At 36.6% G+C, this 22,869-nt stretch overlaps 1 protein-coding gene across 4 annotated transcripts in view; it reads right to left on the bottom strand.

Moving 5' to 3' along the window:
- Positions 1-78: 78 nt before the first annotated feature.
- The window catches only part of CNTLN (centlein), a 366,460-nt gene continuing 343,669 nt past the window's right edge, over positions 79-22,869 (bottom strand). For 2 of the 4 annotated variants that reach the window (XM_082467993.1, XM_082467992.1), the window contains exon 26: positions 79-5,634. In XM_082467993.1, coding sequence (XP_082324119.1) covers positions 5,116-5,634 — 519 coding nt within the window. In that variant the 3' untranslated portion in view covers positions 79-5,115. Of the gene's footprint in view, positions 5,635-17,256; positions 18,515-22,869 lie in introns of those variants that run through there. The other 2 variants (XM_082467994.1, XM_082467995.1) reach the window with 2 other exon arrangements.

The following is a 22,869-nucleotide window of genomic DNA, read 5'->3' as shown; positions in this document are numbered from 1 at the left end:
TTGACAGATGAATGGATTAAAGAAGATATGAGATATATATATATATATATATATATATATATATATATATATATATACACATATATATAATGGCATATTACTCAGCCATAAAAAATGAAGTAATGCCATTTGCAGCAACATGGATGGACCTAGAGATTACCTAGAGATTATCATATTAAGTGAAATAAGTCAGACAGAAAGACAAATATCCTATGATATCACTTACATGTGGAATCTAAAAAAATGATACAAATGAACATATTTACAAAATAGAAATAGACTCACAAGACATAGAAAACAAACTCTTGGTTACCAAAGGAATAGCAAGTCGGGGGTAGGGGAGAGATAAACTACGAGTTTGGGATTAACATATACACATTCCTATATATAAAATAGATAAACAACAAGGAGCTACTGTATAGCACAGAGAACTATACTCAATATCTTGTAATAACCTATAATGGAAAAGAATCCAGAAAAGAAATACTTATATGTATAACTGAATCACTTTGCTGTACACTTGAAACTAACAGAACATTGTAAATTAACTATACTTCAATTTAGAACATCCATATGATCTAGCAGTCCCATTTCTGGGTATATGTCCAAACGAAATGAAAACAGGATCTCAAAGAGATATCTGCACTCCCATGTTTATGCCAGCATTATTCACAATAGCCAGGATATGGAAACAACCCAAATGCCCATTAAGGAATGAATAGATAAAGAATACAAACACACACACAGGAATATTATTCAGCCATGAGAAAGAAGGAAATCTTGCCATTTGTGAAAACATGGACGGGACTTGAGGACATTATGCTAAGTGAGATAAGTCAGACAGAGAAAAACAAGGACTGGATGGTATCACTCACGTGTGGAATCTAAAAGAAGTTGAACTCATAAAAACAGAGAGTAGAATGGTGGTCTCCAGCGACTGGAGGGCAGTTTTGGTGGAACTGGGGAGATGTTGTTTAAGGGTACAAACTTGGAACTAGTAGATAAATAAGTCCTGGAGATCTAATGCACACCTTAGTGATTATAGATAACAAGACTGTATTGCAAACTTCAAAGTTGCTAAGAGACCAGATCTTAATTATTCTCACCCCCCCAAAAAAAAGAATGATAATTATGTGATGTGATAGACGTGTTAGCTGATGCTATGTTCATAATCACACTGCAATATATAAATGTATCTAATCAACACATTGTACACTTTAAACTTACACAAAGTTATGTGTCGATTATATCTCCATAAAAATAAATTAAAAAAATTTTCAGTTGCATTTACTCTGATGTACGTCCCCAGCCTTGTTCTCAGCATCCCACTCCTTCTCTTTCAGCACCATGACCATGAGTAGAATTGCTGAGGACATCAGAGTAAACACAATTAGACTTGCTAGAGCTGTGCATTCACACACACACACACACACACACACACACACACACTTTATTTATTTATTTATTTAGGTAAATTTACAATTGTTACAAACAGATCCTGGAGCTAATTTTCAGTCCCAATGTTTGCAGGAGATGAAATCTCTCTAAACACTGCCAAATAAGTTTTCTTATTTCTACACTATGCCTCAAGTTGATAACTGACTGATCTGAGGCTAGAATTTTCTTCCTTCAATTTGTCAGTAGTCCCTAACAGTAGCCACCCAATTTCAGAGTCCTTACAATTATTACTGCCCCCATATCTTTCAAATACCAGCCATCCTATACAAGTGCATTTTTTCCCACCTGTATCCCCTCCCAGTTGACCACAGGTAAGAGACTTAATAATTGATACTACAGCATGTGGGGATTATCATCCCAAATTACCATTAATAATAGGGTCTCTGCTGTCATCTGGACAATGAACGACACAATTCCAAAACCCCCTTCTGAGAACCTGCTTCCTAAGACCATTTCTGATGCTCTTAGTTGGGTTCTTGCAGAAGCAGACCTCAAGACAAAGATTTGAATGCAATGAGTTTACTCAGGAGATGATACCAGGAATCAGTAGTAGGAGAAAAGGAAAGAATGTGGCCAATAATGGGTACATTATCACAAGAGGTATAACTGTGAATAACTAGAGCTTAATCCTGAAGGGGAACTCCGGAAAATTGTGTAAATGTGTGCCTTAGAGTTTGCCACGGAAGGGACTGTTTATATACCAACTTCCAGCAGTCATTGGTTAAGGGTTGCTCCTGAGAGTGTTGGTTTTCTAGCACTTTTGACTGCTAATGGGTGCACGGTTTCCTTTTGGAGTGTTGAAAATATGCTGGAAATGGATAGTGGTGATGGTTGCCCAAACTTGAGAATATACTAAAAACCACTGAATTGTATACATTAATTTTTATTATAGGTGAATTATACCTCGTATAGTGTTGATATATACAAATTGTCACTCCAGATAAAATGGATGTAGGTTTAATACATTCTGTTTAATAGCTAACCATAGATAGGGATGTTCCACAGTTAGTTCAACCATTTATCTACTGATGGACAGTGAGATTATTTATTGCTTTTTTGTCTCTACAACATATGTGTCTATATTTATTCCTGTTTATTTGTGCTTTTACTGTATAGAGAAGATTCCAGATAGGGCCATTTCTGGCCAGGTTTTAGCAGATGCATTAAATTACCTTGCAAAAATTTAAAACTTCACATTCCTACCAGCAATATACGAGAGTGCTCACTTCCATACACTCTCACCAAATTTCTTTTTTCCACTTTGAGAGGTAAACATTATTTTTTATTTCCACTTGAGATTCAGTATTTTTAAATGTCTATTGGCCTTTCTCAGTTCCTAGTTTTCTTATCATTTGTCAGTACATATTACTATATAAAAGCTGTTAAATGTTATGTGCCACATCAGATATTTTTCTGCTTTATTCTGTCAGTGTAATGAATTATATCGATTATTTCCTAATCATTATATTTGGAATAAAATCTCTTTGGCCGTATATGCTGTGATTTGAATAATTAGAATTTCTATTTTCACTTACAATATTTATATTCCTACTTGTAAATAATATTGATCTAGAGTTCTCTTTTTAGTTATATTTATCTGGTTTTATTATTTAGCCTGCCCTGGCTTCATAAATATGACCTGTGGGATCTCCTTATCTTTTTCTGTGAATAGTTAAAATAATAGGAACCATCTGTTCTTTGAGGCTAGATAGTTGTCAGTGATAAAAATCTCTGGTCCTGGTGCCTTTCTAAATGGCAGATCTTGAGCTATGTTTCTAATTTCTCTTACATGTAATTGTTTATTCAACTTTCTATTACTTCTTAAGTGAACCTGGGTTATTTACATTTTGCTAGAAAATCATACTTTTCCTTAAGATTGCCGTATAGTTTACATATTCTTTTACAATTTTTAAAATGTCTTTCTCTCTTTTCCAATTCCTAATGTTGCATGTTTTCGTTAGGTTTTGCCCTTAACTAGGGTTTTGCCCTTAATTAGGTTTCCCAGGGTTAATTAATTAAATTTAAGCATCAACTTTGTTTTTATCTCTTTTTTAGTCATTTTTCTTTCATTAATTTTGTGAATTCTTTCCTCCTATTCTCTTTAGGTTTATTGCTTTTGTTTTCTATTTGTTCAGTAGCATGTTTAGTTTATTTTCAGTCCATTTGAAATAAAACACTTTGAGTTATTTTCTTTTGAATACAGATTTACTATCCCTCATAATTTTTTTGATAAAGAGTATTCTCATTTTTACTACTTTATAGATAATTTTCCATTTCCATTTTCTTTATCTTTGCTTGCAAGATGATTTAAAAGAGTTTTTAAAGACTCTTTTTAAACTGAAAGAGAAATACATGTCCATGGGATCATACTGAAACAGTATAAACGGCTATACTGAAACAAGCAAGTCTATCTCCCAGTACAGACCCCCTACTCCTCTCTGGCCATAACTAATATTATCAGATTCTGGTGTTTCCTTTTAGTAATATGAATATACCGTATAAATACATGTTTTGAAAACTATTCCTTAACTTCTAGTTTAATTCATTAGGAGGCTTCTCAAGGCCATTTGTGTGATAGATTTGCAGAGCACAAGCCTTGTCTCTAATCCTTTACTGCCTGCTTCCACCTACCAACAATATTTCTACAGTTCAAATCTGAGAAAGGGCCATAGACTGGACTCACTTGGCCTTCTAAATTTGTGAATTTCTGATAATGGTTTTATTTTCTTTGCTGTGGAAGACGAATTATGCTGTCCCAGCCTCTTGATCTCACGTGTAGTGGTGAGAATTAACGATTTCCTTAAATTCATCTGTTAAGCATCTAAGTGATGGCCCCCGCTCTTGGCTCCTCTTGCTTATATCTTGCAGTGGTAATGCCAAGAGGTATGTGCAATGTTGTAGCCCATAAGCTCCATCTGTCTTTTTCCCCAAACCACCACAAATAAATAATTATTCTAAGTAAAATCTATGCTTACCTTGAAAGAAGGCTCCAAAGGCAAATTCTCCAGCAGCCTCTGCTTCATCCAGATTGTCAAACCTAAACACCTGCTGTGGTAGGCAGGTCCTGAAATGCTTCCTAATGAGCTCCATGGCCTGTTATGTTCTTGTGTAATCCCCTCTGTGTGTGTGTGAGCTGAAGGAGGTTGCCATACTGCAGAGACCCACATGGCAAGGAACTAAGGGCAGCCTCTAGCCAATAGCGAGCAAGGAACTGAAGCCCTCAGTTCAACATCCTGCAAAGAACTGAATCCTACCAGCTACCCGAGTGAGCTTCTCATCCTTCTGAGTCAAGCCTTCATGTGACTGCAGTCTTCTCAGAGACCCACTGTCAAGAGAACCCAGTTAAGCTGTGCTCAAACTCCTAACACACAGAAACTGGCACCAATAAATATTGTTGCTTTTAGCCACTAAGTTTTAGGGTAATTTTTTATGAAGCAATAAATAGACCCGTGTTTCAGAAATTCCTTATAAAATTGTGATTACTAGGATTTGCTTTTTCAGATAATTGGTCTGGAAAAGAGTTATGTGCCCCATCAAACCCCAATCACCCTGTTCCCATCAGCCCATGCTTTCTGAAAAGACCACAGGTGCAGATTTTGGAGACAGAAAAAACAAAAAAAAAGATAATTTAAATGTGATCAGGGAGAGAATAGAACTTCAAAAAAATATTACCACTACATGCCTATTAGAATGGCTAAGATAAAAAATACCAACAATACCAAGTCCTGAGGAAGATACAGACCAACTTGATCTCTGACTTTGTTGGTGAGACTGTAAAACGGTATTAGCCACTTTAGAAACCATTTTTGCAGGGTTTTTTTTAACCAAGTTAAACACACTTACCGTGTTACTGAGTCCAAGCTCGCTCTCCTCGCCATACAACAGGCCAATGAGTCGGAGACGAGGTGCTGAGGCAAGGAATACGACTTTATTCGGAAAGCCGGCAGACCGAGAAGATGGCAGACTAGTGTCTCTGAAGAACCATCTTATGGGGGTCTGGATGCCAGTTTCTTTAACAGAATCAGAGAGGGAGAGGCGGTGAGGAAGTAAAGTAAAAAGGGTCATCAGTCTTGCAAAACATCTCCTGGAATGGCCAGCCTCAGGGAGGGGATGTGTTAATTTCTTCTTTTCTGCAGCCATCCACAGGTGGGCAGGGTCAGATTGTCTCCCTGTGAGCTGAACAAAGGCACTTTAGTTTAACATTCAGGCAGAGGGACAGGGTTCCCAAAAGCAATGAAAAGCAAAGGTTAAAGTCAAAGAAACAGATCGAACATGGAGTCCTATTTAGCTCTTCCCTGTTACAACTGCATTGCCCAGCCATCACATTTATGGGTATTTATTCTATAGAAATGAAAGCTTTGTTCATACAAAAACCTATACATGGATGTTTGTAGTAACTTTATATGAAATAGCCCAAACCTGACCTGGTTATATTAGCCAGCATTCTCCAGACAACAGAACCAATAGGACATAGGAGATATATATATATATATATACACACACACACATATATATATATGTGTATATATATGTATATATATATGAATGTGTATATATATATGTAATTTGTTTTGAGGAATTGACTCATGCAGTTATGGAGAATGGCAAGTTTAAAATCTGCAAGGTGGGCTGGCAGGCTGGAACCAGGAAAAGCCAGTATTGCAATTCAAATCCAAAGGCTGTCTGCTGGCAAAATTCTCCTTTGCTTGGGGAAAGTCAGTCTTTTGTTATATTTAAGTCTTTAACTTATTAATGAAGCCCACCCACATCATGGAGGGCAATCTGCTTTGTGCAAAGTCCACTGATTTAAATGTTAATTTCATCCAAGACGACCTTCATAGAAAAATCCAGAATATTTGACCACATGTCTAGCACTGTGGACCAGGCAACTTGACATATAAAATTAACTATCATAAGTCCACTCCTTGTCAACTTTATATACACACACATATACATTCATAACAAAGTAAGGAGGAAGTACTCATGATAATTATAGTTCTTGCTTCTGTAAATAGTCACATGGTCATAGCTGGTATTCATAATTACCTTCTTCCACTACCCATTCTATATTCCTTTTGCCCTCAGCAAATATCTCAGATGGTTATAGTTCTCTACCTTGTAAGATGACCCAAACCTTCATTCCAGAAGGGTCTGGGCCATTAGTACTGCTGCCTGGGTTGGATTTTTCCATTGACTTTCCATCAATTTTAATCACAGAGCTTAGTAAATAAGGGATGCCCTAAGGGATCTCCTGGGGGCATATCCCTGGGAAGGGATACTCTTCCATAAACCCACTGTGAAGTCGTAGTCCGATTTCCCCTTGGTAGTCAGAATCGATTACCCAAATGAGTACAGCAACTGCTTTCCTGGCTTATTGATTCAAAGGCATGCAGAGCCCAAAGTGGCTAGGTGGGAGTCTTAATTTCCAGTTCAATAGAATTATTGTTGTGTCTCCTGGTGGAAGCATTACTTCCTTTGATGCTAAGAACTCCAGGACAGCAAAGTATAGGGTCACAGGGATAGGAAGCAAAAATTTTGCTAGTGAGTCAGTAGGAGTAATGATGAGTGGTACCACTCCCATTTCCACCCCTTGATTCCTGGTCCTGTGAATCCTGGTTATGGGAAAAACTGCATCATATAGTGGACCAGTGTCTAAAATAGGGAGCATACAGTGGAGATTAATTTCCAGAAAAAAAACTAGGTCCTAAGCCAAAGAAACATGTCAAGACAACAGGAAGATGTTTTGCACCCTCAGTTTGAATAGTAGTGACCTGAGAAGACATTGTAGGAAAATGCAAACTTCATTTATATTTTTTACATTTATTCTCTTTTATTAAATCTCATCCCCAAATACACAGAGTGCTTTAAGTAGGTTCAGGTAGGTAAATGGTATATTTTTCCAGCTTCTGGAGAGGGGTGGGGCACAAGCCAAGGGAAGTCTCCAATACCCCTCTACTAACGGCTCTGGGTTCCTTGTGCTAGGGTTAGCATTAACAGAGAATGACATTCTCTCTCCTGTAAACCGTGAGTACAAGGAAGCAGGAGGGCACCACCTTCTTCTCACTTATTCTCAATGATGATATCCTAGGAGGAAGGAAAACAGAATGGCAGAAATTGTTGGAAGGGGTTGATGTCAAGACTGGTTTTGTGGACCATGTGTGCTTAAGAGAAAAGAAGGAAATTGAGGACTGGACTGTGGAGAGGAAATCTTTGCAGTGCTCACCATTCCATAGTGAGTAGGAAAAAAATCAAATACATATTTGTATTTTAAAAAATTAAAAGATAAGCCAAGAGGTTTTTTTTTAAACAATCATCTATTTGATGAAACCTTGTCTGATAGGCAAGAAAAAACTCATTTTTATTCTGTTATGTTACATTAAGTCACTCATATAAATTTTGTGTTAATACCAAATGCAGTTATCTGCACAGGAATGTGGGTATTAAAAATAGCAACTCCTACGCCCATTTATTTCATGAACCCTTCTGAACATAGATAGAAAAGGGCTCTTTCAAAATGTTTTCTAGTACTCATCCTTTCTGCTTGGTTTTAAGTTATGAGGATACTCAGAGGCTTTCTCATGTGGCTATTGATTTCTTAAAGCTGTTTTCACTTTGGACCATCTAAATGAAGTTGTTCCACCTGGTAGAATCCTGCATAATTTTGAGAAGCAATTACTTTAGGCAAAACTTTTAACAGGAAATTAAGGGCCAGTGTTAAAGAATAAAACTTACCCCTTCCTCTGTCCCATATTCTGAAAAACACGTAATCATGACAACTTTTGCTTATAGCAGCCATGGCTGCTAGGCTTATTTTGTAATTTCCCAGGATATGAATGTCACTCACAGAAGATTGCTTTGTTGTTGTTGTGTTATTGTTGATTTTTTTTTAATCTTTACTGCAGTATAATTGCTTTACAATGGTGTGTTAGTTTCTGCTCTATAACAAAGTGAACCAGCTATACATATACAAATATCCCCATATATCCTCCCTCTTGCATCTCCTTCCCACCCTCCCTATCCCACCCCTCTAGGAAGTCACAAAGCACTGAGCTGATCTCCCTGTGCTATGCAGGTGCTTCCCACTAGCTATCTATTTTACAAATAGTAGTATATATAAGTCCATGTCACTCACTTCATCGCAGCTTACCCTTCCCACTCCCCCTGTCCTCAAGTTCATTCCCTACATCTGCGTCTTTATTCCTGTCCTGCCCCTAGGTTCTACATAACATTTTTTTTTTTTTAGATTCCATATATATGTGTTAGCATACTGTATCTGTTTTTCTCTTTCTGACTTACTTCACTCTGTATGACAGACTCTAGGTCCATCCACCTCACTGCAAATAACTCAATTTTGTTTCTTTTTATGTCTGAGTAATATTCCATTGTATATATGTGCCACTTCTTCTTTATCCATTCATCTGTCGATGGACACTTAGTTTGCTTCCATGTCCTGGCTATTGTAAATAGAGCTGCAATGAACATTGTGGTACATGACTCTTTTTGAATTATGGTTTTCTCAGGGTATATGCCCAGTAGTGGGATTGCTGGGTCGTATGGTAGTTCTATTATTAGTTTCGTAAGGAACCTCCATACTGTTCTCCATAGTGGCTGTATCAATTTACATTCCCACCAACAGTGCAAGAGGTTTCCCTTTTCTCCACACCCCCTCCAGCATTTATTGTTTATAGATTTTTTGATGATGGCCATTGTGACCGGTGTGAGGTGACACCTCATTGTAGTTTTGAATTGCATTTCTCTAAGTGATGTTGAGCATTCTTTCATGTGTTTGTTGGCAATCTGTATATCTTCTTTGGAGAAATGTCTATTTAGGTCTTCTGCCCATTTTGGGATTGGGTTGTTTGTTTTTTTGATATTGAGCTGCATGAGTTGCTTGTAACTTTTGGAGATGAATCCTTTGTCAGTTGCTTCATTTGCAAATATTTTTTCCCATTCTGAGGGTTGTCCTTTCATTTTGTTTATGGTTTCCTTTGCTGTGCAAAAGCTTTTAAGTTTCATTAGGTCCCATTTGTTTATTTTTGTTTTTATTTCCATTTCTCTAGGAGGTGGGTCAAAAAGGATCTTGCTGTGATTTATGTCATAGAGTGTTCTGCCTATGTTTTCCTCTAAGAGTTTTATAGTGTCTGGCCTTACATTTAGGTCTTTAATCATTTTGAGTTTATGTGTGTGTATGGTGGTTAGGAAGTGTTCAAACTTCATTCTCTTACAGGTAGCTGTCCAGTTTTCCCACCACCACTTATTGAAGAGGCTGTCTTTTCTCCATTGTATATTCTTGCCTCATTTATCAAAAATAAGGTGACCATATGTGCGTGGGTTTATCTCTGGGTTTTCTATCCTGTTCCATTGATCTATATTTCTGTTTTTGTGCCAGTACCATGTTGTCTTGATTACTGTAGCTTTGTAGTGTAGTGTGAAGTCAGGGAGCTGATTCCTCCAGCTCCATTTGTCTTTCTCAAGATTGCTTTGGCTCTTCGGGGTCTTTTGTGTTCCCACACAAATTGTGGAATTTTTTGTTCTAATTCTGTGAAAAATGCCATTGGTAGTTTGATAGGGATTGCATTGAATCTGTATATTGCTTTGGGTAGTAGAGTCATTTTTAACAATGTTGATTCTTTCAATCCAAAAACATGGTATATCTCTCCATCTGTTTGTATCATCTTTAATTTCTTTCATCGGTGTCTTATAGTTTTCTGCATACAGGTGTTTTGTCTCCTTAGGTAGGTTTATTCCTAGGTATTTTATTCTTTCTGTTGCAGTGGTAAATGGGAGTGTTTCCTTAATTTCTCTTTCAGATTTTTCATCATTAGTGTATAGCAATACAAGAGATTTCTATTATTTTTGTATCCTGCTACTTTACCAAATTCATTGATTAGCTCTAGTAGTTTTCTGGTAGCATCTTTAGGATTGTCTATGTACAGTATCATAACATCTGCAAACAGTGACATCTTTACTTCTTCTTTTCCGATTTAGATTCCTTTCATTACTTTTTCTTCTCTGATTGCTGTGGCTAAAACTTCCAAACTATGTTGAATAATAGTGGTGAGAGTGGGCAACCTTGTCTTGTTCCTGATCTTAGTGGAAATGGTTTCAGTTTTTCACCACTGAGAATGATGTTGGCTGTGGGTTTGTCATATATGGCCTTTATTATGTTAGGTAAGTTCCCTCTATGCCTACTTTCTGGAGAGTTTTTATCATAAATGGGTGTTGAATTTTGTTGAAAGCTTTTTCTGCATCTATTGAGATGATCATATTGTTTTTATCCTTCAATTTGTTAATATGGTGTATCACATTGATTGATTTGCGTATATTGAAGAATCCTTGCATTCCTGGGATAAACCCCACTTCATCATAATGTATGATCCTTTTAATATGCTGTTGGATTCTGTGTGCTAGTATTTTGCTGAGGATTTTTGCATCTATGTTCATCAGTGATATTGGCCTGTAGTTTTCTTTCTTTGTGACATCTTCGTCTGGTTTTGGTATCAGGGTGATGGTGGCCTCATAGAATGAGTTTGGGAGTGTTCCTCCCTCTGATATATTTTGGAAGAGTTTGAGAAGGATAGGTGTTAGCTCTTCTCTAAATGTTTGTTAGAATTTGCCTGTGAAGCCATATGGTCCTGGACTTCTGTTTATTGGAAGATTTTTAATCACAGTCTCAATTTCAGCGCTTGTCATTGGTCTGTTTATATTTTCTATTTCTTCCTGGTTGAGTCTCGGAAGGTTGTACTTTTCTAAGAATGTGTCCATTTCTTCCAGGTTGTCCATTTTAATGGCATATAGTTGCTTGTAGTAATCCCTCATGATTCCTTGTATTTCTGCAGGGTCAGTTGTTACTTCTCCTTTTTCATCTCTAATCCTGTTGATTTGAGTCTTCTCTCTTTTTTTCTTGATGAATCTGGCTAATGGTTTATCAATTTTGTTTATCTTTTCAAAGAACCAGCTTTTAGTTTTATTGATCTTTGCTATTGTTTCCTTCTTTTTCATTTATTTCTTATGTGATCTATATGATTTCTTTCCTTCTGTGAACTTTGGGGTTTTTTTGTTCTTCTTTCTCTAATTGCTTTAGAAGTAAGGTAAGGTTGTTTATTTGAGATGTTTCTTGTTTCTTGACGTAGGATCGTATTGCTATAAACTTCCCTCTTATAACTGCTTTTGCTGCATCTCATAGGTTTTGGGTCATCGTGTTTTCATTGTCATTTGTTTCTAGGTATTTTTTGATTTCCTCTTTGATTTCTTCAGTCATTTCTTGGGTATTAAGTAGTGTATTGTTTACCCTCCATGTGTTTGTATTTTTTACAGATTTTTTTTCCTCTAATTGAAATCTAGTCTCATAGCATTGTGGTTGGAAAAGATACTTGATACAGTTTCAGTTTTTGTAAATTTCCCAAGGCTTGATTTGTGACCCAAGATATGATCTGTCCTGGAGAATGTTCCATGAGCACTTGAGAAGAAAGTGTATTATGTTGTTTTTGGATGGAATGTCCTCGAAATATCAATTAAGTCCATCTTGTTTAATGTATCAGTTAAAGCTTGTGTTTCCTTATTTATTTTCATTTTGGATGATCTGTCCATTGGTGAAAGTGGGGTGTTAAAGTCCCCTACTATGTTTGTGTTACTGTCGATTTCCTCTTTTATGGCTGTTAGCATTTGCCTTATGTATTGAGGTGCTCCTATGTTGGGTGCATACATATTTACAATTGTTATATTGTCTGTTTGGATTGATCCCTTGATCATTCTGTAGTGTTCTTCTTTGTCTTTTGTAATAGTCTTTATTTTAAAGTCTATTTTGTCTGATATGAGAGTTGCTACTCCAGCTTTCTTTTGATTTCCATTTGCATGGAATATCATTTTCCATCTCCTCACTTTCAGTCTGTATGTGTCCCTAGGTCTGAAGGGGGTCTCTTGTAGACAGCATATATACAGGTCTTGTTTTTGTATCCATTCAGCCAGTCTATGTCTTTTGGTTGGAGCATTTAATCCATTTACATTTAAGGTAATTATCGATATGTATGTTCCTATTACCATTTTCTTAATTGTTTTGGGTTATTGTAGGTCTTTTCCTTCTCTTGTGTTTCCTGCCTAGAGAAGTTCCTTTAGCATTTCTTGTAAAGCTGGTTTGGTGGTGCTGAATTCTCTTATCTTTTGCTTGTCTGTAAAGTTTTTAATTTCTCTGTCAAATCTGAATGAGATCCTTGCTGGGTAGAGTAATCTTGGTTGTAGGTTTTTCCCTTTCATCACTTTAAATATGTCCTGCCACTCCCTTCTGGCTTGCAGAGTTTCTGCTGAAAGATCAGCTGTTAACCTTATGGGGATTCCCTTGTATGTTATTTGTTGCTTTTCCCTTGCTGCTTTCAATATTTTTTCTTTGTATTTAATTTTTGATAGTTTGATTATTATGTGTCTTGGCATGTTTCTCCTTGGATTTATCCTATATGGAACTCTCTGCACTTCCTGGACTTGATTGACTATTTCTTTTCCCATATGAGGGAAGTTTTCAACTATAATCTCTTCAAATATTTTCTCAGTTCAATTTCTTTTTCTCTTCCTTTTCTGGGACCCCTATAATTCGAATGTTGGTGCGTTTAATGTTATCCCAGAGGTCTCTGAGACTGTCCTCAATTCTCTTCATTTTTTTTCTTTATTCTGCTCTGCAGTAGTTATTTCTACTATTTTATCTTCCAGGTCACTTATCCGTTCTTCTGCCTCAGTTATTCTGCTATTGATTCCTTCTAGAGAATTTTTAATTTCATTTATTGTGTTGTTCATCATTGTTTGTTTGCTGTTTAGTTCTTCTAGGTCCTGTTTAAACGTTTCTTGTATTTTCACCATTCTATTTCCAAGATTTTGGATCATCTTTACTATAATTACTCTGAAAAAATAAAATAAAATAAAGTTATTAAAATAAAAAGTAAAAAATAATTATTAAAAATTAAAAAAAAATTAAAATTAATTAACAAAATTGAAAAATAAAACAAAAAGCAGACAGAGAGAACCCTAGGTCAAATGGTAAAAGCAAAGCTATGCAGACAAAATCACACAAAGTAGCATACACATACACAGTCACAAAAAGAGAAAAGGAAAAAATATATATATATTGTTGCTCCCAAAGTCCACCACCTCAATTTTGGGATGATTCATTGTCTATTCAGGTATTCCAGAGATGCAGGCGTACATCAAGTTGATTGTGGAGATTTAATCCACTGCTCCTGAGGCTGCTGGGAGAGACTTCCCTTTCTCTTCTTTGTTCACACAGCTCCGGGGGTTCAGCTTTGGATTTGGCCCTGCCTCTGCATGTAGGTCACCTGAGGGCATCTGTTCCCTGCCCAGACAGGAGGGGGTTAAAGGTGCAGCTGATTCTGAGGCTCTGGCTCACTCAGGTCGGGGGAAGTGGGGTACGGAATGCAGGGCAAGCCTGCGGTGGCAGGGACCAGCATGACGTTGCAACAGCCTGAGGCGTTCCATGTGTTCTCCTGAGGAAGTTCTCCCGGGGAAGTTCTCCCTGGATAGTGGGACCCTGGCAGTGGTGGGTTGCAAAGGCTCCCGGGAGGGGAGGTGTGGATAGTGACCCATGCTTGCACACAGGTTTCTTGGTGGCTGCAGCAGCAGCCTTAGCGTCTCATGCCCATCTCTGGTGTCTGCGCTGATAGCCACGGCTCGCACCTGTCTCTGAAGCTCGTTTAGGCCATATTCTGAATCCCCTGTCCTCGTGCACCCCGAAACAATGGTCTCTTGCCTCTTAGGCAGTTCTAGACATTTTCCTGGACTCCCTCCTGGCTAGCTGTGGTGCACTAGCCCCCTTCAGGCTGTGTTCACGCAGCCAACCCCAGTCTTCTCCCTGGGTCTGAACTCCGAAGCGCAAGCCTCAGCTCCCAGCTCCCACCCTTCCCAGCAGGTGAGCAGACAAGCCTCTCGGGCTGGTGAGTGCTGGTCGGCACTGATCCTCTGTGCGGGAATCTCTCTGATTTGCCCTCTGCACCCCTATTGCTGCACTCTCTCTCCTCTGTGGCTCCGAAGGTTCCTCCCTGCCAACCACACCCCCCACCCCCCACGTCTCCACCATTGAAGAGGCTTCCTAGTGTCTGGAAGTTTTTCCTCCTTCACAGCTCCCTCCCAGTTGTGCAGGTCCAGTCCCTATTCTTTTGTCTCTGGTTTTTCTTTTGCTCTACCCAGGTACGTGGGGAGTTTCTTGCCTTTTGGGAAGTCTGAGGTCTTCTGCCAGCGTTTAGTAGGTGTTCTGTAGGAGTTGGTGCACATGTAGACGTATTTTTGATGTATTTGTGGGGAGGAAGGTGATCACGTCTTATTCTTCTGCCAACTTGAAGGTCTCCCTATTGTTGAGTTTTGAGAATTCTTTACTCTAGATTTAAGTCCTTTGTCAGATATTTGTAGTTCGAAAATATTTTCTCCCAGTCTGTAGCTTGTCTATTCCCAGAGCAAGAATTTTTAATTTTGATGAAGTCATATTCGCCAATTTTTCTTTTGTCCATTATGCTTTTGGTGTCATGTATAGAAACTTTTCACCTTATCTTGGATCCCGAAGATTTTGTCTTACATTATCTTTTATATTTTACATTTCAGTGTATGATTCATTTTGAGATCATTTGTGTCTGAAGTTTAGGTCAAGTTTTGTTTTTTTTTTAACCTAGGGATTTCTAATTGTTTCAGCATTATTTGTTGAAAGGTTATTCTGACTCCGTTGAATTGTTTTTGAACCTTTGTTCAAAACCTGTTGAGCATATTTGCATAGGTATAGTTTCTGGTAATCTACTCTGTTTCATTGATCTGTGTGTCTATCTCGCTACCAACACCACATACTCTTGATTAGTGTAGCTATATAATGCATCTTGAAATTGGATAGAGTGATTTCTCCCATTTAAAAAATTTTGCCTTTCCATATAAATTTTGCAAGAGTCTTGTCTCCATCTTCAAAATATCTTGCTGTGATGTTGATAGGAATTGTCTTAAATCTGTATATGGATTTAGAGACAATTTTGTCATCTTTGCTATGCTGAATTTCCAATTTATATTCTCAGTATGCCTCCCCATTTAATCTTCTTTGATTTCTCTCATCAGTGTAGTTTTCCATATACAATCTTGTACATACTTTGTTAGATTTACACCTAGGTATACTTTTTTTTTTTTAGCAATTGTAAATTGCATTGTATTTTAAATTTTGGTTTCCACATATTTATTACTATATGTTGCTCTTAAATATTTTGAGACCTTGTTGAAGTCACTTGTTAATTCTGAGAGAGTTGGCTTATTTTTTTAGATAGCTTTACTTTTTCCTTTCCCATCTGTATGCCTTTTATTTCCTTTTCTTTCCTTACTGTGCCGGCTAGAATTTTCAATATTATGGTGAATTAGGGTGATGAGAGTGGACATCCTTGTCTTCTTTCTGATCTTAAGGGGAAGTGTTCAATCTTCCATCATTAAGCATAATGTTAGATGTAGGCTTTTTGTAGATGTTCCTATCAAATTAAGGAACTTCCTAGTTTTCTGTTTTGTTTTTTTTTTTTCATGCATGGGTGTTGAATTTTTCAAATGTTTTTTCTAAAGTTTTATGATCACATAATATTTCTTCTTTAGTCTGTTAAAATGGTGGCATGCATTGACTGATTTTTGAATACTGAACCAGCCTAGATCTTGCATCTTCTGACCAATATCTTCTGACCATGAACATAGAAAAATTCTAAATGGAATCGAAGCAAATTTGCATTAGTTTTCTGTTGCTGCAGCCACGAATTACCACAAACTTAGTGGCTTAAAACAGCAAAAATTTAATCTCTTACAGTTCTGGGTATGCAAAATTGGTTTCACTAGGCTAAAGTCAAGGTGTCAACAAATCTGTTTCTTTCTGGAGGCTCTAGGATACAATCAATTTCCTTGCCTCTTCCAGTCTCCAGGAGCTGCCTACATTCTTTGGTTCATGGTCCTCTTCATCCATACATACACCTATGGGGGTAGCATCTTCAAATTTCTCCATCCCTCTGCTTCTGCAGTAACACTGCTTTCTGTATGTGTCCTCTCGACTCCTTCTTAGAAGGCATTGGGCCCAAAAAAATAATCCAGGATTATTTCTCCACTTGAGATCCTTAATTTAATTACACTGCAAAGTCCCTTTTGCCATATAAGGTAACAAATTTAGCCTACCACACTCTATTTCTTTGTACTGTCTTTGGTTTTGGTATCTGGGTAATACTATGCCATCTCATTTTTATTTTTTGTAACAAAATTCTGCTGTGATGAGACATTACATTTTAAATTTTGTAACTTTTTCTTACTGTTGCTTTCCCATGAGTTGGGAATACTGTGATGAGTACTTAGTCTGATAATGTATATACTGCATTCTTTTAGCATAGGTAGAGTGTCATTTAATAAACATAATGCTTTGCCATTGAATTCAATAAAAAAATAATCCACACTTCACTGTGCTTAAAAGTGTGACATGTGACAGCCATTTTTCTCTTTTTATTTTTACATGATGGGTATGCACTGGTATTAAAAAAATCGCAGTATCGTAGTGTTTGTGACACAAAATGTTGTCAAGTTGTAACTGTGTCACTGTGACCTGCAGTCCTGCAAAGTGGTGAGCACACTACATATGGTCTCCGTGTGAGTACTCACCTGAACTACTGTAGTGTGAAGGCAGCCATAAACAACACTAAAACGAATGAGCATAGCTGTGTTCCGATAAAGCTTCGTTGATAGACACTAAAACTTGAATTTATATAACTTTCACATGCTGCCAAATATAATTCTTTTTGATTTTTTTTAAAGCATTTAACAATGTAAATATCATTCTATCGCAAAAACAGGTGGCAGGCCAGATTTGACCTGTGGGTCATGAGTTGCCAACCCTTGCCTTAACCTCATGGGATCCATATTTTAAAGCAGGGGAGGGGGGATAACAAGAAAATAAGTAAGTGAAGAGGTAAAAGATGCTTTTGTGTTATAAAGGAAATTAATAGCAAGATGGCCAGGGAGTGCTTCTTTGAGGAAATACGTAAGGCAAACCTGAATGATACGCAGGAGCCAGTCATGAGAAAAGAGTACAGAGTATTCTACAAAGAGAGAACAGCAAGGGCAAAGGATGGAGGCGGGCACAAGTCTGGTGAATTGGAAGAACCAAAAAGTCAGGTGTGGCAGCAACACAGAAAGATGGGACATGGCTGGGGAATGTTCGGGAATCTAAATAAGGATGGCTGCCCATTGTTAAGAATTTAATTTAATTAGCGCACTGTGAGGAGTAGCCTAACTAATACACTGGGTTTGTGGCCCTTGCTAATTTATATGACCACACAAAATACTGTGAGTTAAAAAAAAAAACAGAGGGAGCAAAGGAGAAATTGTTTTTATTTTTGCTGAACTGTTCTAGGAAAATACAATATCTCCTATATAATCCAGTAGACTGAGAACAGGTACAATTGGACCACACCATTTATTTCATTAAATGCTCATCCTTAAGTGATAGTGCTTTACTTTATATTTGCTTACAATACAAATGTGTTGCTTATCAGGTGATTTAAGGCCATTTATAGCAGGTTTACGTAAAAAGTGTAGTTTCTTTATAAAACTCAGAACATTAAATCCTCAGTTCACACTTCTTTCTTTTGATATTCAGGCCAATTTGTGTATGCCAAGCTTGTTCTAATTCCTTCTAATGTACTGGAAAGAATATCATTTTCAGGTTTGCATTGATTTGTGGCAATATTTGTATTCAACAATCAAATGCTACACTATTTCCTTCTAAATGGCTGTGCACTTAATTAGTTTCACTTGTTCAGCAATTAATTGGTTTCACAGACTTCTTATTTTGGTATTGACCCTGACTATTGATAGTTGGAGCAGATACTGTTATCAGGACTGCAGTGCATGTTTTCCGATCACACCACATAAAGTTTTCACGTTTGAAAGAATGTTCTCAATCATAATATCATCTAATATCTTTCATAATTGCAAAATATTCTTCAATTAGTTTCTTTTTTTCATTTATTTTCTCCAGTACTGCTTCTAGTAAATATGTGGCCAAAGGAAGCTGTAAAAGAAACACAGAAAAAAAGATCAAAACTCTATATTTTCTTCAGTTCAGAAACATATACTAAATATCATTAAACCATTAGAACTCAGCTATCTGCAACTTTGCACCCATAATGGTACCCTACTGGGTCTCTTTTCAACTGATCTTGCTGGTTAGTGTGGGTAATTTTGTCTTTTATAATAAAAATGATAAAGGAGCAGAAGTAAAATGAAAAAAGATAAACGCCTTATTGAACAATTCATGGTTTACTGACCATGTTAATGTTGTAATCTGCAATACAAGCAGTTAAGCCATTTATCTTCAGTCAGCTGATCAATAGCAGGTTACAGTCCTCTCTAGGGCCCAGAGGCCCACAGTAGTACTGTGTGTTCATCACTCAAAAGAGTGAGAAAGAACTATCAATACACTTGTCTGTGTTAGAGCTGGACATCTCAACAACTGTAGGGTGAAGTTTCAGAGGAAAAAAAATGGCAAAAGTATATCCATTGATTAAGTTGTTATAGAAAAGTTTGGCATATCAAAGTGTAATACACATGTTGCAAACTGCTGAGTTTATGAAATATAGACTACATTTTTAAATTTCATAATTTATATAACTTTCCTGGTAAAGGTTTATTGTTCCCTGTGCTTCACTGAGGTGCCCGTAGAACTCACACAATACACTTATGGGTTATAAGTGAAAGAAAATCTTAAATGTTGCCCAGTTACCTCCCAAAGGCCTACCGACTTCCTTTTATCCTCCTTCCCAGCTATCTAGTTTCATATAAAAGGTTTATAACAATCAAGAAGTTCATTAAGTCATTTTTGCAATTGTCCTTTTGATTAACCAGTAAAGACTACTTTTGTCTCCCTGAATATATTAACGAGAATCCTTATCAAGCCCAGTCCCCTTCCCTACAGGGATGTAGAGTCAGGCCCTTCTTTGTGCTAGGACAACCACCAACAGACAGCAACACTGGTCAGCATCTGAACAAAATCAGCCTGATGTCCGCTGTGTGAGTTGTTCAGCTGTGCTCAGATCAGTTATGCTCAGCTGTGATTATAATTAGCTAAACCTAGCATAATGGTTCTTTTCTGAATTCAAACTGGGAAAAAGAGAAAAGACTGGCCAGTGGCAGTGAAACAGACTGGGCAGTGAAACAGGCCCAAAAGGCACAAACAGATTATGCAGGCCGTGGAGAAAATATAGAGACTGGTGTTGGTCCACAGAATTGCCTCATATCCTAAGTAGCTTTCTAGTTTAACTTCCTTCTTATATTTATAATAAATTGTCTTTTCCTTAAGATACTCTGAGTCTATGTCAGGATAGACTCTATCTATAGTCTATGTCAAGAGTTTTAGACATTTGTCTTACTTGAAACTTACCACTAAATAAAGCATAAGATACAGAAATATCACATTTCTTCACTTCTTAAGATACAGGTGAATATAAGATAGGCACATTGACTTAAAAACAGCTTTTTCTGGAAAAAAGAAACCTACCACATTAAATATACACAAACTGCATATGCATTTCAATTTCAGAAATGTGAAAACGTGAGGAAATGCATCATAGAATCAAGGAAAAAGAATATATTAGATTCCCTTCTGGAAGATAATGATACTCATTGCAAATCCTTACTTTGAGAAAATTGCCCTTCTGGGATGCAGAAAACAGTTATATTTGGTGAAACTGCCAGTTTTACAAATGAGACAATTTAAATTCTCAGGGCATTAATATTAGATGTTAAAGGAATACTCACACACACAAAGGCAAAACTACCAGGTAACTTTCTTTTACTTTGACTATGGCACTCAGTACCATATGCATTCCAACAAAAGAGCAAACAAACAAGATGAGAATAACCTCCCATCTCTTCCTGGTAGAAGCAAAAGCAGAAATGAGTGTTTAAAAAAGTTGTTCTAAGAAAAAAGGGTTCTCTGATCAAATAAGTTTGGGAAAGAAACCAAACTTCAAAATGTTATTTTATTTCAGGATCTCTTAGAGACTTTAAGGTGCCAATGGTACTGTGTTTCTCCAAGAGGGCAATGTAATACCCTGTTTCTAAATTCATTTGTCCGCACTTTTCTCATAGTCTATTTATCATGTGGAACTAGTGGTCCATGGAATACACTTTGGGAAACATGCTGGCTCTATGATTTCCTGTATAATAATGTCACAGCACTTTTACCAGGACACAATGTACTGACATTAATCACCTTATTTGCACAGTTCATTTTCAAGTTAAAAACTAAACCTACTCTTATCTTGTGATCAGAACAATTTTCAGCATGTCATGTAGTTGGACATTTGGCTTCTTCTTATCTCGAAGAATCTCCCTTCCAGGAAGCCTCCAAAGTGGAACAAGAGGTCCATTTACTAATTTATTGCTGACAACCCCTTTTATTCTTTTCCTCTGGCTCCCAATAAAACGAAAAGCCCCACAGTTAAACACAACTGTTTGTCAAACCTGTTTTATTGGATTGTAAGCTTCTTTTAAGCTTTATACAGAGCCTAACACTTTATGCATTTCAAAAAGCAACCCATCCTTTAATCAAGATGCATGATTTGTGCACATCCATCTGCCCTTGTAGGTTCTTCTATTTTTCTCTACAAATAGGTCAGAAAAAGATTAGTATCTGCCTTTATATAATATTAGACAAAAGTTCATATATCTTACAAGGTAGTTGGAGATGGTTCTTTATCTATTTTAATCCAACTTTTGTATTTTCCTTTTTAATACAAAGATTCCTACTTTTTTTCCCCTCTAAACCCAGTGTTCTACTTTCTGTTTATGAATTGTAGTTTATTGGCAACCAGCTTTCAAACCGGTCTTTAAAAAAAATTTTTTTTAATATATAAGGATCAATTGTAATTCTGTAATAATATAAAATTAATGTAATTTATGATGAAACAGTTAATAATTAAAACAAAGTTAGAGGAAGACTAAGGAAAAGTCAGAATTATAAAACATTTCATAAGATAAACAACAAGGTCCTACTGTATAGCACAGGGAACTATACTCAATATCCTGAGATAAATCATAATGGAAAAGAAGATGAAAGAGAATGTATATATATATGTGTATAACTGAATCACTTTGCTGTATAGCAGAAATTATCACAACACTGTAAGTCAACTATACTTGAAAAAAATAAATTAAAAAATAAGCATTTCACAAAACATACTTATTTCATAAAATATACTTATTGTTTTCAAATGAATAAAATAAATTAAAGTAACTGTTAACCAAAATTTTTTAGTAGATCTCCTTTCTATTTTACAAATAGTTCCTTACTTATGGAGCAGACTCAGTACATATTCAAATAATAAATACACTAACAGCCTTGGTTTTGAAAATAACCTCTCTTACCAATTTTACACTATTCATTTTTCACAAACATTTTTCATAGTACAGATAAAAATTTCTGATTAGTGAAGGATGAATTAACAAAACATTTTGTTTTTTGAGAAAGGTTAAAAAATGGGATTTTTAGTTAATTGGTTATTTTTAATTAATTGAGAGTAATCACTTATATCACATAGATTATCAATAACTTAAATCTCATAAATTATAGTTAATCTGAAGACTAAGTGGAATATAATTTAATCTACAGTGACTCAAGAAAGCTCTTCGAAATCCTATGGTACCATATGAATATCAATTCTCAGCATACAGATATAGAGTGGATAGAGTTACCACTGAAACTATATTTAATATATAAAATGCCTCAGGAAGGGCTTTAAAAATTCACATCGTTTGCTTATTTGTTTGGCATATTTTTTAGAACTGCAAAATGTTTTACAAAACACTAAGAAGACGAGGAAATCTGAACTTTTTAGAGTTTAGATTAAGTGCAGGTTTATTTCGTACAGGCAGCATAGAGTCTGTTCCTTTCTCTCTCTCTGCATTCTGGAGGGAACTCCCTCAGATACAGAAGAAAGCACAACCATTCTTTTACTGATAGGATTTTGGATTTGGATTGAAGTGACAACCTGACTAGCCAACAGCAGAGATCTTTTCTCACTTGCCCCATCAAATATATGTGAAACAACAAACCCAACAATTATGCTGCCTTGGGTTTCATCTCAGATGGCATGTGCTGGGGCCTATGAAGTCCAGAAAGTCTGCTGGACTTTCTGCATAATTTTATTCTCTTGCATAAAAAAGAAGTGATACTCTTAGTTATGTCATTGCAGTTACACAAGCTTGAACTCTTCAGCACAAGGGGAAAAATGGACAGGGGAAGAGCTGATACTGCATGAGATTTCTTGGAATGGGAATTTAATTAGGGCATCGGAATAACTGTGAGTTTGGCTTGGTCTATACTGTAATCTTAAAGTGGGTCTTCCTGGTCATTCTGGCTGTCCC

The sequence above is a fragment of the Balaenoptera physalus genome, assembly GCF_965194825.1.
Source record: "Balaenoptera physalus genome assembly, chromosome: 7".
Classification (NCBI taxonomy): domain Eukaryota; kingdom Metazoa; phylum Chordata; class Mammalia; order Artiodactyla; family Balaenopteridae; genus Balaenoptera; species Balaenoptera physalus.
Note: the sequence above shows the minus strand (reverse complement) of the source record. Positions and strands in the feature narration are given on the sequence as shown.